Source organism: Coregonus lavaretus, assembly GCF_964263955.1.
Source record: "Coregonus lavaretus genome assembly, chromosome: 19".
Lineage (NCBI taxonomy): Eukaryota > Metazoa > Chordata > Actinopteri > Salmoniformes > Salmonidae > Coregonus > Coregonus lavaretus.
This window is the reverse complement of record NC_140006.1, coordinates 42,381,001-42,400,265: the sequence shown is the minus strand read 5'-3', so window position 1 is coordinate 42,400,265 and position 19,265 is coordinate 42,381,001. Positions and strand designations below refer to the sequence as shown.

The 19,265-nt window shown below is 40.4% G+C and overlaps 1 protein-coding gene across 1 annotated transcript in view; it reads left to right on the top strand.

The window, feature by feature from the left end:
* LOC311146322 (homeobox protein Mohawk-like) overlaps positions 1 to 17,883 on the top strand; it is a gene marked incomplete at both ends in the record, with an annotated part of 50,080 nt that extends 32,197 nt beyond the window's left edge. The window contains 3 exons of the mRNA XM_084182811.1: positions 3,590 to 3,904; positions 17,242 to 17,275; positions 17,580 to 17,883. Of these exons, the coding sequence (XP_084038937.1) occupies positions 3,590 to 3,904; positions 17,242 to 17,275; positions 17,580 to 17,883 (653 nt within the window). The remainder of the gene's footprint in view (positions 1 to 3,589; positions 3,905 to 17,241; positions 17,276 to 17,579) is intronic.
* Between the last annotated feature and the right edge of the window lie 1,382 nt (positions 17,884 to 19,265).

The window sequence follows — 19,265 nt, the reverse complement described above, 5'->3', positions numbered from 1 at the left end:
CGTTTTCTGTAAGTCTTCACAAGGTTTTCACACACTGTTGCTGGTATTTTAGCCAATTCCTCCATGCAGATCTCCTCTAGAGCAGTGATGTTTTGGGGCTGTCGCTGGGCAACATGGACTTTCAACTCCCTCCAAAGATTTTCTATGGGGTTGAGATCTGGAGACTGGCTAGGCCACTCCAGGACCTTGAAATGCTTCTTACGAAGCCACTCCTTCGTTGCCCGGGCGGTGTGTTTGGGATCATTGTCATGCTGAAAGATCCAGCCACGTTTCATCTTCAATACCCTTGCTGATGGAAGGAGGTTTTCACTCAAAATCTCACGATACATCGCCCCATTCATTCTTTCCTTTACACGGATCAGTCGTCCTGGTCCCTTTGCAGAAAAACAGCCCCAAAGCATGATGTTTCCACCCCCATGCTTCACAGTAGGTATGGTGTTCTCTGGATGCAACTCAGCATTCTTTGTCCTCCAAACACGACGAGTTGAGTTTTTACCAAAAAGTTCTATTTTGGTTTCATCTGACCAAATGACATTCTCCCAATCCTCTTCTGGATCATCCAAATGCACTCTAGCAAACTTCAGACGGGCCTGGACATGTACTGGCTTAAGCAGGGGGACACGTCTGGCACTGCAGGATTTGAGTCCCTGGCGGCGTAGTGTGTTACTGATGGTAGGCTTTGTTACTTTGGTCCAAGCTCTCTGCAGGTCATTCACTAGGTCCCCCCGTGTGGTTCTGGGATTTTTGCTCACCGTTCTTGTGATCATTTTGACCCCACGGGGTGAGATCTTGCATGGAGCCCCAGATCGAGGGAGATTATCAGTGGTCTCGTATAATAATAATAATAATATGCCATTTAGCAGACGCCTTTATCCAAAGCGACTTACAGTCATGCGTGCATACATTTTTGTGTATGGGTGGTCCCGGGGATCGAACCCACTACCTTTGCGTTACAAGCGCCGTGCTCTACCAGCTGAGCTACAGAGGACCGTATGTCTTCCATTTCCTAATAATTGCTCCCACAGTTGATTTCTTCAAACCAAGCTGCTTACCTATTGCAGATTCAGTCTTCCCAGCCTGGTGCAGGTCTACAATTTTGTTTCTGGTGTCCTTTGACAGCTCTTTGGTCTTGGCCATAGTGGAGTTTGGAGTGTGACTGTTTGAGGTTGTGGACAGGTGTCTTTTATACTGATAACAAGTTCAAACAGGTGCCATTAATACAGGTAACGAGTGGAGGACAGAGGAGCCTCTTAAAGAAGAAGTTACAGGTCTGTGAGAGCCAGAAATCTTGCTTGTTTGTAGGTGACCAAATACTTATTTTCCACCATAATTTGCAAAAAAAATTCATTAAAAATCCTACAATGTGATTTTCTGGGAAAAAAATTCTCAATTTGTCTGTCATAGTTGACGTGTACATATGATGAAAATTACAGGCCTCTCTCATCTTTTTAAGTGGGAGAACTTGCACAATTGATGGCTGACTAAATAATATTTTTCCCCACTGTATTTCCCTCATTAAAATGCAAATCAATTTATAACATTTTTGACATGCGTTTTTCTGGATTTTTGTGTTGTTATTCTGTCTCTCACTGTTCAAATAAACCTACCATTAACATTATAGACTGATCATGTCTTTGTCAGTGGGCAAACGTACAAAATCAGCAGGGGATCAAATACTTTTTTCCCTCACTGTAGATTGCTAACTAGTTGGGAAGAGATTTTTCGATGTACCGATTCCATGGCACATGGTTAATGAACTGATATGCAAAACAACACCGGATTCAAAACTAAAAATGTTTCTATTTAAATTATTATACAAAATTCTTGCAACCAATAGAATGTTATATACAGTATCAGTAAAACGTTTGGACACACCTACTCATTCAAGGTTTTTTCTTTATTTTTACTATTTTCTACATAGTAGAATAATAGTGAAGACATCAAAACTATGAACTAACACATATGGAATCATGTAGAAACCAAAAAAGTGTTAAACAAATCAAAATATATTTTATATTTGAGATTCTTGAAATAGCCACCCTTTGCCTTGATGACAGCTTTGCACACTCTTGGCATTCTCTCAACCAGCTTCACCTGGAATGCTTTTCCAACAGTCTTGAAGGAGTTCCCACATATGCTGAGCACTTGTTGGCTGCTTTTCCTCCACTCTGCGGTCCAACTCATCCCAAACCATCTCAATTGGGTTGAGGTCGGGTGATTGTGGAGGCCAGGTCATCTGATGCAGCACTCCATCACTCTCCTTCTTGGTAAAACAGCCCTTACACAGCCTGGAAGTGTGTTGGGTCATTGTCCTGTTGAAAAACAAGTGAAAGACTCACTAAGCGCAAACCAGATGGGATGACGTATCACTGCAGAATGCTGTGGTAGCCATGCTGGTTAAGTGTGCCTTGAATTCTAAATAAATCACAGACAGTGTCACCAGCAAAGCACCCCCACACTATAACACCTCCTCCTCCATGCTTCACGGTGGGAACCACACATACGGAGATCATCCGTTCAGCTACTCTGCGTCTCACAAGGACATGGCGGTTGGAACCAAAAATCTCAAATTTGGACAGATTTCCACCGGTCTAATGTCCATTGCTTGTGTTTCTTGGCCCAAGCAAGTCTCTTCTTCTTATTGGTGTCCTTTAGTAGTGGTTTCTTTGCAGCAATTCGACCATGAAGGCCTGATTCACTCAGTCTCCTCTGAACAGTTGATGTTGAGATGTGTCTGTTACTTGAACTCGGTGAAGCATTTATTTGGGCTGCAATCTGAGGTGCAGTTAGCTGTAATGAACGTATTCTAACTCTTCCTTTCCTGTGGCGGTCCTCATGAGAGCCAGTTTCATCATAGCGCTTGATGGTTTTTGCGACTGCGCTTGAAGAAACGTTCATAGTTCTTGACATTTTCCTGATTGACTGACCTTTATGTCTTAAAGTAATGATGGACTGTCGTTTTTCTTTGCTTATTTGAGCTGTTCTTGCCATAATATGCACTTGGTCTTTTACCAAATAGGGCTATCTTCTGTATACCAGCCCTACCTTGTCACAACACAACTGATTGGCTCAAACACATTAAGAAGGAAAGAAATTCCACAAATAAACTTTTAAAAAGGCACACCTGTTAATTGAAATACATTCCAGGTGACTAGCTCATGAAACTGGTTGAGAGAATGCCAAGAGTGTGCAAAGCTGTCATCAAGGCAAAGGGTGGCTATTTGAAGAATCTCAAATATAAAATATATTTTGATTTGTTTAACACTTTTTTGGTTACTACATGATTCCATATGTGTTATTTCATAGTTTTGATGTCTTCACTATTATTCTACTATGTAGAAAATAGTAAGAATAAAGAAAAACCCTTGAATGAGTAGGTGTGTCCAAACTTTTGATCGGTAGTGTATATGGGGGGATTGGAAATGATGCAGACAATTACATTGAATCTACAATCTATCTGCACTATTAAAGCTGATCTACCCCCCCCCCCCAAAAAAAAAAAATAATAATAATAATAAAGATTTCAGCCTCTTTTGGAGACCAGTTGATGGGGACCAATGTATTTTTTTTGGTTTACCCCATGTTGCAGATGACGAGTGTCCCTTACAAACCCCAGCTAGCCAATCAGAGCTCTCCAGGCCCTCCCTCGAGAGTGTCATCAAACAGGAGAAAAGGACTGATCCCGCCTACAGTGCTGACTACATCGCTCCACCCCCCAAGTACAAGAGCAGCTTGCTGAAACGGTACCTTAACGACACCCTACGACACGTAATGGCGACCACTGATGACGTCACAAAGTCCCGCCTCAGGAACCACTCAGGGTCATTCAGCTCCAACGAGTGTGACGATTACCTTGTCTCGCCCTCTTCCTCTGAGGCAGAGACACACTTTGTCTACCCTATGTGTAAGAGATCAAACATTCCTCATTATATTGTGACACTTTACTTGAAACTCTACAAAACACTGCCATAAGCACGACCTAAGAGACGGCATATGCAGACATACCAGCTAATGTATGTTTATATCGACTGGACACGGTCGTGGTTCACTCTCTTGGCATAACGCTAACCACCTAGCTTACTTCAAATCAAAGTTTATTGGTCGGGTACACACATTTGCAGAGCGAAATGCTTCTAGGGTTAACGTTTGCCGTTTTAGGTTGGCTAAACTTCTGTACCTTGAGTTGGTCTTATCTGTCAATGTTGAAAGCTTTAACAATACACAAATAGGTACCTGTTTTAACACCTGGGTGCCCTTCAGGACCTTAAGATAAGAGAACTGCCCTTAATCAGGTTGACATGAAGTTAGGTGAACTGCCCTTAATCAGGTTGACCTGAAGTTGGGAGAACTGCCCTTCATTGGTTTGACCTGAAGTTGGGAGAACTGCCCTTAATCAGGTTGACCTGAAGTTAGGTGAACTGCCCTTAATCAGGTTGACCTGAAGTTGGGAGAACTGCCCTTAATCAGGTTGACCTGAAGTTAGGTGAACTGCCCTTCATTGGTTTGACCTGAAGTTGGGAGAACTGCCCTTAATCAGGTTGACCTGAAGTTAGGTGAACTGCCCTTAATCAGGTTGACCTGAAGTTGGGAGAACTGCCCTTAATCAGGTTGACCTGAAGTTGGGAGAACTGCCCTTCATTGGTTTGACCTGAAGTTGGGAGAACTGCCCTTAATCAGGTTGACCTGAAGTTAGGTGAACTGCCCTTAATCAGGTTGACCTGAAGTTGGGAGAACTGCCCTTAATCAGGTTGACCTGAAGTTAGGTGAACTGCCCTTAATCAGGTTGACCTGAAGTTGGGAGAACTGCCCTTCATTGGTTTGACCTGAAGTTGGGAGAACTGCCCTTAAATCAGGTTGACCTGAAGTTAGGTGAACTGCCCTTAATCAGGTTGACCTGAAGTTGGGAGAACTGCCCTTAATCAGGTTGACCTGAAGTTAGGTGAACTGCCCTTAATCAGGTTGACCTGAAGTTAGGTGAACTGCCCTTAATCAGGTTGACCTGAAGTTAGGAGAACTGCCCTTAATCAGGTTGACCTGAAGTTGGGTGAACTGCCCTTAATCAGGTTGACAACTCTAAACTCCTCAAAAGGTCCTGGAGCGAAAGCAACAGCTAATAAGAACTTGTGCTGACATCTAAATCCCTTAAAAAATCCTTGATCTTGTTTTGCCAAAGACGGAGTAGTAGACTACTTAATCAGTGATTTCCATGATCCATATTCTAGAATGTAGTAGACTACTTCATCAGTGATTTCCATGATCCATATTCTAGAATGTAGTAGACTACTTCATCAGTGATTTCCATGATCCATATTCTAGAATGTAGTAGACTACTTCATCAGTGATTTCCATGATCCATGTTCTAGAATATAGTAGACTACTTCATCAGTGATTTCCATGATCCATATTCTAGAATGTAGTAGACTACTTCATCAGTGATTTCCATGATCCATATTCTAGAATGTAGTAGACTACTTCATCGGTGATTTCCATGATCCATATTCTAGAATATAGTAGACTACTTCATCGGTGATTTCCATGATCCATATTCTAGAATATAGTAGACTACTTCATCTGTGATTTCCATGATCCATATTCTAGAATGTAGTAGACTACTTCATCAGTGATTTCCATGATCCATATTCTAGAATGTAGTAGACTACTTCATCAGTGATTTCCATGATCCATATTCTAGAATGTAGTAGACTACTTCATCAGTGATTTCCATGATCCATATTCTAGAATGTAGTAGACTACTTCATCAGTGATTTCCATGATCCATATTCTAGAATATAGTAGACTACTTCATCTGTGATTTCCATGATCCATATTCTAGAATATAGTAGACTACTTCATCGGTGATTTCCATGATCCATATTCTAGAATGTAGTAGACTACTTCATCAGTGATTTCCATGATCCATATTCTAGAATGTAGTAGACTACTTCATCAGTGATTTCCATGATCCATATTCTAGAATATAGTAGACTACTTCATCAGTGATTTCCATGATCCATATTCTAGAATGTAGTAGACTACTTCATCAGTGATTTCCATGATCCATATTCTAGAATGTAGTAGACTACTTCATCAGTGATTTCCATGATCCATATTCTAGAATATAGTAGACTACTTCATCAGTGATTTCCATGATCCATATTCTAGAATGTAGTAGACTACTTCATCAGTGATTTCCATGATCCATATTCTAGAATATAGTAGACTACTTCATCGGTGATTTCCATGATCCATATTCTAGAATATAGTAGACTACTTCATCGGTGATTTCCATCATCCATATTCTAGAATGTAGTAGACTACTTCATCAGTGATTTCCATGATCCATATTCTAGAATGTAGTAGACTACTTCATCAGTGATTTCCATGATCCATATTCTAGAATATAGTAGACTACTTCATCAGTGATTTCCATGATCCATATTCTAGAATGTAGTAGACTACTTCATCTGTGATTTCCATGATCCATATTCTAGAATGTAGTAGACTACTTCATCAGTGATTTCCATGATCCATATTCTAGAATATAGTAGACTACTTCATCAGTGATTTCCATGATCCATATTCTAGAATGTAGTAGACTACTTCATCAGTGATTTCCATGATCCATATTCTAGAATATAGTAGACTACTTCATCAGTGATTTCCATGATCCATATTCTAGAATATAGTAGACTACTTCATCAGTGATTTCCATGATCCATATTCTAGAATGTAGTAGACTACTTCATCAGTGATTTCCATGATCCATATTCTGGAATGTAGTAGACTACTTCATCAGTGATTTCCATGATCCATATTCTAGAATGTAGTAGACTACTTCATCAGTGATTTCCATGATCCATATTCTAGAATGTAGTAGACTACTTCATCAGTGATTTCCATGATCCATATTCTAGAATGTAGTAGACTACTTCATCTGTGATTTCCATGATCCATATTCTAGAATGTAGTAGACTACTTCATCAGTGATTTCCATGATCCATATTCTAGAATGTAGTAGACTACTTCATCAGTGATTTCCATGATCCATATTCTAGAATGTAGTAGACTACTTCATCAGTGATTTCCATGATCCATATTCTAGAATATAGTAGACTACTTCATCAGTGATTTCCATGATCCATATTCTAGAATGTAGTAGACTACTTCATCAGTGATTTCCATGATCCATATTCTAGAATGTAGTAGACTACTTCATCGGTGATTTCCATGATCCATATTCTAGAATATAGTAGACTACTTCATCGGTGATTTCCATGATCCATATTCTAGAATATAGTAGACTACTTCATCTGTGATTTCCATGATCCATATTCTAGAATGTAGTAGACTACTTCATCAGTGATTTCCATGATCCATATTCTAGAATGTAGTAGACTACTTCATCAGTGATTTCCATGATCCATATTCTAGAATGTAGTAGACTACTTCATCAGTGATTTCCATGATCCATATTCTAGAATGTAGTAGACTACTTCATCAGTGATTTCCATGATCCATATTCTAGAATATAGTAGACTACTTCATCGGTGATTTCCATGATCCATATTCTAGAATATAGTAGACTACTTCATCGGTGATTTCCATGATCCATATTCTAGAATGTAGTAGACTACTTCATCAGTGATTTCCATGATCCATATTCTAGAATGTAGTAGACTACTTCATCAGTGATTTCCATGATCCATATTCTAGAATATAGTAGACTACTTCATCAGTGATTTCCATGATCCATATTCTAGAATGTAGTAGACTACTTCATCAGTGATTTCCATGATCCATATTCTAGAATGTAGTAGACTACTTCATCAGTGATTTCCATGATCCATATTCTAGAATATAGTAGACTACTTCATCAGTGATTTCCATGATCCATATTCTAGAATGTAGTAGACTACTTCATCAGTGATTTCCATGATCCATATTCTAGAATATAGTAGACTACTTCATCGGTGATTTCCATGATCCATATTCTAGAATATAGTAGACTACTTCATCGGTGATTTCCATCATCCATATTCTAGAATGTAGTAGACTACTTCATCAGTGATTTCCATGATCCATATTCTAGAATGTAGTAGACTACTTCATCAGTGATTTCCATGATCCATATTCTAGAATATAGTAGACTACTTCATCAGTGATTTCCATGATCCATATTCTAGAATGTAGTAGACTACTTCATCTGTGATTTCCATGATCCATATTCTAGAATGTAGTAGACTACTTCATCAGTGATTTCCATGATCCATATTCTAGAATGTAGTAGACTACTTCATCAGTGATTTCCATGATCCATATTCTAGAATATAGTAGACTACTTCATCAGTGATTTCCATGATCCATATTCTAGAATATAGTAGACTACTTCATCAGTGATTTCCATGATCCATATTCTAGAATGTAGTAGACTACTTCATCAGTGATTTCCATGATCCATATTCTGGAATGTAGTAGACTACTTCATCAGTGATTTCCATGATCCATATTCTAGAATGTAGTAGACTACTTCATCAGTGATTTCCATGATCCATATTCTAGAATGTAGTAGACTACTTCATCAGTGATTTCCATGATCCATATTCTAGAATGTAGTAGACTACTTCATCAGTGATTTCCATGATCCATATTCTAGAATGTAGTAGACTACTTCATCAGTGATTTCCATGATCCATATTCTAGAATGTAGTAGACTACTTCATCAGTGATTTCCATGATCCATATTCTAGAATGTAGTAGACTACTTCATCAGTGATTTCCATGATCCATATTCTAGAATGTAGTAGACTACTTCATCAGTGATTTCCATGATCCATATTCTAGAATGTAGTAGACTACTTCATCTGTGATTTCCATGATCCATATTCTAGAATATAGTAGACTACTTCATCAGTGATTTCCATGATCCATATTCTAGAATGTAGTAGACTACTTCATCAGTGATTTCCATGATCCATATTCTAGAATGTAGTAGACTACTTCATCAGTGATTTCCATGATCCATATTCTAGAATGTAGTAGACTACTTCATCAGTGATTTCCATGATCCATATTCTAGAATGTAGTAGACTACTTCATCAGTGATTTCCATGATCCATATTCTAGAATGTAGTAGACTACTTCATCTGTGATTTCCATGATCCATATTCTAGAATGTACACAGTAACTGTTTGGAGTATTTCGGGGCTGCTTAGAGTGGGAATGGAAAGAGTAAAATAGTAAATATGCCTATCTGGGACATGCTAATTAGTGCTGTTTCTTGGTTGTTCAATATGACGGCAGGTCATCAAACACGCTAAATCTGCCTGCCAAGTGAAAGTTTTCAGAAAGCGTCTCTCTACACACTGGGGAAGTTGACATTGAAATATGCTGTTAAACTATAACAATTAATGAATGAATGAATGAATGAATGAATGAGATTTTATTTTCGTGTCAAATCGCCAGTTGGCAACCCGTCCCTTATGGGATTAATTGACACATGAACAAACATTACAATAATTCACTGTGATAATTAAATGATCATTCTTCTTCCGGTGTTCTCTGCATTGCGCATCGCATAAAGAGTGAAAAAATGTAAGGTAAAAATCTATACATAATAGTAGATAAGGTTATCCAAACAATAATTATATCCCTAGAGCAGTAAAATAATATACATACATACAGTTGAAGTCGGAAGTTTACATACACTTAAGTTGGAGTCAATAAAACTCATTTTTCAACCACTCCACAAATTTCTTGTTAACAAACTATAGTTTTGGCAAGTCGGTTAGGACATCTACTTTGTGGATGACACAGGTAATTTTTCCAACAATTGTTTACAGACAGATTATTTCACTTATAATTCACTGTATCACAATTCCAGTTTACATACACTAAGTTGACTATGCCTTTAAACAGCTTGGAAAATTCCAGAAAATGATGTCATGGCTTTAGAAGCTTCTGATAGGCTAATGGACATAATTTGAGTCAATTGGAGGTGTATCTGTGGATGTATTTCAAGGCCTACCTTCAAACTCAGTGCCTCTTTGCTTGACATCATGGGAAAATCAAAAGAAATCAGCCAAGATCTCAGAAAAAAAATTGTAGACCTCCACAAGTCTGGTTCATCCTTGGGAGCAATTTAAAAACGCCTGAAGGTACCGCGTTCATCTGTACAAACAATAGTACGCAAGTATAAACACCATGGGACCACGCAGCCGTCATACCGCTCAGGAAGGAGACGTGTTCTGTCTCCTAGAAATGAACGTACTTTGGTGCGAAAAGTGCAAATCAATCCCAGAACAACAGCAAAGGACCTTGTGAAGATGCTGGAGGAAACAGGTACAAAAGTAACTATATCCACAGTAAAATGAGTCCTATATCGACATAACCTGAAAGGCCACTCAGCAAGGAAGAAGCCACTACTCCAAAACCACCATAAAAAAGCCAGACTACGGTTTGCAACTGCACATGGGGACAAAGATCGTACTTTTTGGAGAAATGTCCTCTGGTCTGATTAAACAAAAATAGAACTGTTTGGCCATAATGACCATTGTTATGTTTGGAGGAAATATGGGGCAGCTTGCAAGCCGAAGAACATCATCCCAACCGTGAAGCAAGGGGGTGGCAGCATCATGCTGTGGGGGTGCTTTGCTGCAGGAGGGTCTGGTGCACTTCACAAAATAGATGGCATCATGAAGAAGGAAAATTATGTGGATATATTGAAGCAACATCTCAAGACATCAGTCAGGAAGTTAAAGCTTGGTCGCAAATGGGTCTTCCAAATGGACAATGACCCCAAGCATACTTCCAAAGTTGTGGCAAAATGGCTTAAGGACAACAAAGTCAAGGTATTGGAGTGGCCATCACAAAGCCCTGACCTCAATCCTATAGATGTGTGGGCAGAACTGAAAAAGCGTGTGCGAGCATGGAGGTCTACAAACCTGACTCAGTTACACCAGCTCTGTCAGGAGGAATGGGCCAAAATTCACCTAACTTATTGTGGGAAGCTTGTGGAAGGCTACCCGAAACCTTTGACCCAAGTTAAACAATTTAAAGGCAATGATACCAAATACTAATTGAGTGTATGTAAACGTCTGACCCACTGGGAATGTGATGAAAGAAATAAAAGCTTAAATAAATCATTCTCTCTACTATTATTTTAACATTTCACATGCTTAAAATAAAGTGGTGATCCTAACTGACACCACACGTGTTTGCTTATTTTTTTTCTTTAAGCAATGGCTTTTTTCTGGCCACTCTTCTGTAAAGCCCAGCTATGTGGAGTGTATGGCTTAAAGTGGTCCTATGGACAGATACTCCAATCTCCGCTGTGGAGTTTTGCAGCTCCTATCTTTGGTCTCTTTGTTGCCTCTCTGATTAATGCCCTCCTTGCCTGGTCCGTGAGTTTTGGTGGGCGGCCCTTTCTTGGCAGGTTTGTTGTGGTGCCATATTCTTTCAATTTTTTAATAATGGGTTTTATTGGTGATCTGTGGGATGTTCAACGTTTCTGCAATTTTTTTTATAACCCAACCCTGATCTGTACTTCTCCACAACTTTGTCCCTGACCTGTTTGGAGAGCTCCTTGGTCTTCATGGTGCCGCTTGCTTGGTGGTGCCCCTTGCTTAGTGGTGTTGCAGACTCTGGGGCCTTTCAGAACAGGTGTATATATACTGAGATCATGTGACACTTAGATTGCACACAGGTGGACTTTATTTAACTAATTATGTGACTTCTGAAGGTAATTGGTTGCACCAGATCTTATTTAGGGGCTTCATAGCAAAGGGGGTGAATACATACATTTACATTTTAGTCATTTAGCAGACGCTCTTATCCAGAGCGACTTACAGTTAGTGAATACATATATATATATATTTTTTTATACTTGCCCCCCCGTGGGAATCGAACCCACAACCCTGGCGTTGCAAACGCCATGCTCTATCAACTGAGCTACATCCCTGCCGGCCATTCCCTCCCCTACCCTGGACGACGCTGGGCCAATTGTGCGCCGCCCCATGGGTCTCCCGGTCGCGGCCGGCTGCGACAGAGCCTGGATTCGAACCAGGATCTCTAGTGGCACAGTTTGCACTGCGATGCAGTGCCTTAGACCACTGCGCCACTCAGGAGCTGACTCAGTTGCACACACCACTTTTCCGTGATTTATTTTTTAGAATTTTTTGAAACAAGTAATTTTTTTCATTTCACTTCACCAATTTGGACTATTTTGTGTATGTTCATTACATGAAATCCAAATAAAAATCAATTTAAATTACAGGTTGTAATGCAACAAAATCGGAAAAACGCCAAGGGGGATGAATACTTTTGCAAGGCACTGTACACACGTGCCATTTACCACACAGAAGCTAAATATTTTTACATTTTAATTATAGCTAGCCCTTTTTCTTTTATTCCAAGCTTTATCTAAATATTCCGCAAACGGAAATACACAATGGACAAAAAAACGATTTGAGTTTCTCCTCATGGCTCAGCCACATAATTCCAGGGTATATCTGGTGTGCTGTCTGAAATTAGAGCAAGCGTATATCGTGGTAGAAAGGGCAATAGAGGATATAATGAGTTTCATTCTCTATTTCTTCCAGGTCACGATAGTTACATAGTCTTTCCTCTTCCATTTCACCACAATACCGGCCTGTTTCAATACGCAGAGGCAATATCCCTGATCTTACCTGTGCACATAGCGATCTCTTGCTTTTAGGTAAGTTATAAATAATATATACCGCTCACACACAAATTCACCCTTAATCAAACAAAAGGTTCTCAATTGAGGTTTATGATTAATCTCCTCCACCCATTTTTTTTCATATTGCATCAACAGTTGTTTTTTTAATCATTTCTATGTCTCTCTTAATTTGGTTGTCATACAGATGTTCACAGTCAGACTGTTGAAAAAGGTCAGACATTTCAGTTGCCCAGGCTCCCCCTATGGATAGATCCCATTGAAAAACGTTATTATATTCTGGCAGTTGGCATATCCAACAGTCTATTCTGGCAGTTGGCATATCCAACAGTCTATTCTGGCAGTTGGCATATCCAACAGTCTATTCCAAAGTCTCACCATACACGCTTTCCATTCTCACCTCACAGGGTTCCCAGCCCGTGTCCCCAGTTATTGCAAGTATAGGTGCAAACTTGTGGACACCTAAAAAGTAACGTACTGCTCTGTTATGGATATAACAAGTGGTCTTCCCAGCCAGTGTCCAATAAAACTTAGTGGATTCATGTTTCATAGCCAGGACGGAGTCAGGAAAAATGATCTAGACAACCTTTTGTTGCCTGGCTACCCAAACTCCTTGCTCCGGCAAAGAGCTACGCCACGCCCACAGACGTTAGTTTCTTCTCCGCAATGAGTCTGGATCTGAGTACCTCCCTGACAATTTCTAGAACGCAAACACATTCTAACCGGTCCCAGAAACCGATGGGTTGGGCCAGAGCCAAAACAAACCTGGGTAAAGCGGCATTTTGAAAATCCGTCATTGGCTTTGATACTCTGATTTGGTTAGAGATTATCCAATCGCTGATTACTTTGTTTAGTACAACACCCCTCATTTTCATTACAAACGACTTCAACGATGGCAGTCTCAGACTGAAGTATGTAGCGAACATAGAGCTGAAGGAAATAATTTAGTTTGAGTCCAGAGGCAAACTTTTTACACCTAGTTCAGGGATGGGTAACTTTTGTAGGGCTGCGGACCAATTTCACACAACAACAAAAAATATATACTGTGTATATACAGTACCAGTCAAAAGTTTGGACACACCTACTCATTCAAGGGTTTTTCTTTATTTGTCCTATTTTTTACATTGTAGAATAATAGTGAAGACATCAAAACTATGAAATAACACATATGGAATCATGTAGTAACAAAATAAGTGTTAAACAAATCAAAATATATTTTATATTTGAGATTCTTCAAATAGCCACCCTTTGCCTTGATGACAGCTTTGCACACTATTGGCATTCTCTCAACCAGCTTCACCTGGAATGCTTTTCCAACAGTCTTGAAGGAGTTCCCACATATGCTGAGCACTTGTTGGCTGCTTTTCCTTCACTCTGCCGTCCAACTCATCCCAAACCATCTCAATTGGGTTGAGGTCAGGGGATTGTGGAGGCCAGGTCATCTGATGCAGCACTCCATCACTCTCCTTCTTGGTCAAATAGCCCTTACACAGCCTGGAGGTGTGTTGGGTCATTGTCCTGTTGAAAAGCAAATGATAGTCCCACTAAGCCCAAACCAGATGGGATGGCGTATCGCTGCAGAATGCTGTGGTAGCCATGCTGGTTAAGCTGGTTGAGAGAATGCCAAGAGTGTTCAAAGGTGTCATCAAGGCAAAGGGTGGCTATTTGAAGAATCTCAAATATAAAATATATTTTGATTTGTTTAACACTTTTGTGGTTACTACATGATTTCATATGTGTTATTTCATAGTTTTGATGTCTTCACTATTATTCTACAATGTAAAAAATACTAAAAATAAAGAAAAACCCTTGAATGAGTAGGTGTGTCCAAACTTTTGACTGGTAGTGTATATACAATATTGTTATTCTTTAGGAACTCAGTCGGGGTCTCAACTTCCTGTTGAGAGTTAGAATAATAGAATACACAAGGTGCAATTTCGAAATGTGGTTGTGCATCAGCTGTCACTCAATTAGCCCATGTCAACAAAAACATTTTAGATTAGTAAGTTAGTCTAGCGGCCAGCTATCTAAACTGACCGGGGTGGGGCCCATTGATCATCAGTTATCATATTAAAAACTGCAAACATTTGTCTCAACCCTATGGCAAATGTGTAGAATTGCAGGAAATTAGCTATAAAACTGCAAATCTTTCTCTCCGCCACACGGCAAAATGAGTAGAATTGCAACAAACTTGCTTTAAAACATCAACATTTTCTCTACGCCCCATGGCAAAATGTGCAGAATTGCAAGAAATGAACTTTAAAACATACATATCTTTTAATCTTCGCTGTCACGAGCGGGGTCGCTAAAAGGTTTTGCAGGTACGCAGACCCACGAGGCACTGCGGCCCCTCGTGATGAGTTCCGTGTTTTTTGTGGCACCCACCCCCATCGACGTTGCCCATCCCTGACCTAGTTTGTTTGAAAATGAAAACAGCAGTCCCTTGCTTTCTGAGACCCTAGATGAGTAGTTCTATCTGTGTCTCTCAATCAGCAACTGATTTAGAATTTTAGAACCAGGTGATCTGTCTATCTGCCAATCACTGTCTGACTAACTTTTGAGGGGATGTGAAAACTATCAGCTACTGCATCCCCTTGAAGACCAGGGTTGTGCAAAACTACTTTACGAGTTCATGAATTAAGTGGACTTCCATGATCAGAATTGACATTTTATTTTCAGAATAAGCCAAGGTATTTCGTATTTGTTTCCCAGGTCAGAATTGGTCAGAGAGACGCTAACATGCTTTTACAGGTCTTGTAAAAAACACTATTTCAGGAAAACAAATCAAGAATTCTTGTAAAACATAAATGACGCAGAGACAAACACAGCACAGTTCAATTTGCCCATAATGATTTACATGTACATTTTGATTTAGTGCTGAGTTTTCCAGAAAAATTACTATTTTCCTTGGAAAAACATCAAATGTCAGAACCACCAAAAAAGATTAGAGACATTCAGTAGCAAAATGTGAAAGAGTTCAAATGATTTATTGTCTATCTATTGTTGCTCTTGGCCCGGGCCCTTGTTATAGAAATCGGAGTCTGAGATGTTTCAGGCAGCGAATATTGAAAGCGGCATTTTGTGTACTCGCAATTTTCTTGCTCATAGCTCCCTGAAGAGAAATAGCTCTTGACCCGCCTGACTCGACTCAACATAACAGAGAGCCCGTTCTGCTGTGTTCACATGAAAAATGTGTGTACAAACATGCAAATTACACACAATTTCTTACATAAAAATCTACGATAACACCCAAACAGTACACAAAGTGTGTTTGGTAGATTGACAAACCAACATTTGAGCTCATATTTTCTGTATGATTTAAGTTTCAACCTGGGGCGTGTTCATTGCACCAATTCTGTTGCGAAACGTTTCTTAAAAGTAACGTGAGGGAAATATGTCCCGAGTGGCGCAGTGGTCTAAGGCACTGCATCGCAGTGCTAGCTGTGCCACTAGAGATCCTGGTTCGTAATCCAGGCTCTGTCGTAGCCGGCCGCGACCGGGAGACCCATGGGGCGGTGCGCAATTGGCCCAGCGTCGTCCAGGGTAGGGGAGGGAATGGCCGGCAGGGATGTAGCTTAGTTGATAGAAAATGGCGTTTGCAACGCCAGGGTTCTGGGTTTGATTCCCACAGGGGGTATGAACAAAAATAATGTATGCACTAACTGTAAGTCGCTCTGGATAAGAGCGTCTGCTAAATGACTAAAATGTAACTGAATTTGTCCAATAGAAACTCTAGTTTTGCTCTGTTTGCTTTCGTTTGGTTCTTAAAAACGGTAAACGTTTCCGTAACGAATACACCCCTGGCAACAACCCTGTTCTAACTGTTCAACAACACTGTTCCAAAAGCACTTCAAATCCAAAGAACCCAAGGTGAGATGACCATCAATATGGTGGATTTAAGGTGAGTTTAGGGCATGAAAGGAACCAAAAACACCCAGAAGGTGAGACGCTGTCTCTAAAGATCCATAGAGGATCTTATTACAGTACATGTCGCTCATTCACACAATACTCCCATGCACATTTCTATGATCTACGATGTACTGCAGTTCAAACATAAAGGCAGAGGGAGGAATGAAAAACAGTGAAATAACTTTATGGATGCAAATGAACTCTGGAGATCTGGAAACAGAGCGGTAGTGTTCATGACACTGCACAGATATCGTATTTTTCCGTCTCAAAAGGCACAGGAGAAACATACTTGCATTTGTTTTGGCCGGAGTGCCTATGAGCAGCTAGACTAGGGTACTTCAGTGAGTTAAGGCCCCCTGGCGCAGTTAAAATGCACATGCGCGCGCACACATACACACACACACACGCACACACACACACACACACACACACACACACACACACACGCACACATATATATGCAAATACTGTAATGCACACAGAAATTCTATGGAAAACCTGAATGGAAAACACAATGTAAACAAACACTCACAGAGATATGAAAATAAATATATAGTACAGGTTCCGGAAAACTCGATCACCAGTTTCCAGACTTTTCAATACATTGAATTTGGACTTTTTTTTCTCTCTGTTTTCAGACAAGATGGACAATGCATCAACTAGATGTGACAGGTGAGAGTATGTTTCTTTGTTTATGGATCCCTTCTACGTCTGCATGTCTTATAGTGAGTCTGCACAAGAATGCAGACATATTCACTTAACCGTCCAGCATAAAGATTTTGTATCATTCATTAACATGTTATAATGTGACATTTCCTTGCGGCACACCCACATTGGCATGAGTAAATAATGACGGTCTTGGCAAGATGCATTTCTGTTGATGCATGCGGTTGTCTGTAAGTAGAAAGTCTCCCTGTTGTGACGATTTCATCTTGAGGAGTGTACCGTACAGTCTCCTTTATTATGTCGTTCGCAGTGATGGGAAGAGTGAAAGAGGCCAGAGGAGGGAGGACGCAGAGTGGAGGGAGATCCACGCTGCCATGGCTCTGTCTAACTTGGCCCAGGGGCAGAGCTGCGCCACAGGGCCCACCACCAGCAGCTGCGCCACAGGGCCCACTCCCACCAGCTGCGCCACAGGGCCCACCCCCACCTGCTGCGCCACAGGGCCCACTACCACCAGCTGCGCCACAGGGCGCACCACCACCAGTTGCATCATCCAAAAGTCTTCCCACATCGCCGAGATAAAGACTGTCAAAGTGGTCCTGCCAAACAGTGTCTAGACCGCTCCGAGGTGAAGTTTCCCTCTAGGCACAGATCTAGGATCTGCTTCCCCTCCCCCCAATCCTATCCTTAATAATTTATATTATACGTTTTTACATCCTACAACGTTAAATTGTAGTACTTCTTTTTTTTTGTACTGCGATGGAGTTGATTTTCAAGACTTAACACAAGTGTAGAGTGAATGCAATAAAAACCAGTGTTGGCCAACTTGGCAGAGTTACATACTCTGTGAAAGTGTTTTAACACTTTCGATTTTGCTGTGAGAGAAATCTGAAAGGACAAATTGTTACCTTGATGTAAATGTAAATATCAGATAAATAGCGTTGTAGCAGTATTGTAAAATAAAGTGCTATCGAAGTCATGAAAGAATATATAGCAGCACATTTCAGAGCAAAAATAGAACTGAGGATTTTACAATACTAAAGACCAGTTTTGGAAACCCCTCCTTTGGTAGTCTCACCTCATGGTCTGGCTAGGGAGTAAAGGCGTCCACATGCTTCCCAGCCGAAACAGTTTCTGCATATATCATACAACATTTTGTGACGTTTTTGTTTGTTTTGGAAATCTGCTTTACGGGAACATAGAGACCAGCCGAAGTTAAGGGAGCCGAAGTCTACGCCCCTTCGTCCGTGATTGGTCAACTGTAGGGATTCTTTAATTAAGTCTTTGCTGTCATTCAACGAGAGACGACTCATTTACATGCACATTTTGTCATTGATAAATACTGCACCAAACATCTTAGGTAGATGTAAAATAGCGCGACTAAGATCTCCACGGCAAATACGGCAAAAATTAATGACAGATTTCTTGAGTTATCTTAGATTAATTCCAAACTATTTTTAGGAAGTGTATACTGGCTACAGCGTCTCAAAATGGACAAACAGTACCATTGTCGCTTTTAAGTGAGTATGCGAGCACACTCGTTCGGTTCGCCTAGCCGACTTCAGCTAGCCACCAGCCGAACTGAAGCATGTCCAAGTAACCAAATGACTTTAAATCTGCTTAAAAGGTGGAGCAGAGACGATGTTGTGCCAGCCTGATTCTTGCTTCTTTGGAATGCTGCTGGCTATGAATTATTCTTCCAAGAAGCCAGAAGCCTACAAAATAAGCTACATTAAGCCAGAAGATTCTGTGGCCTAAATGCAAAGCGCTATGTCTGGAAAAAAACAGGCACAGCTCATCACCCGTCTAACACCATCCCTACTGTGAAGCATGGTGGTGGCAGCACCATGCTATGGGGATGCTTTTCAGCAGCATGGACTTGGAGTCTGGTAAGAGTAAAAAATGTAACAATGAATAGAGCCAAATACAGGCAAATACAGGCAAATCCTTGATGAGAACCTGCTTCAGAGTGCAAATTACCTTAGACTGGGGGCAAAGA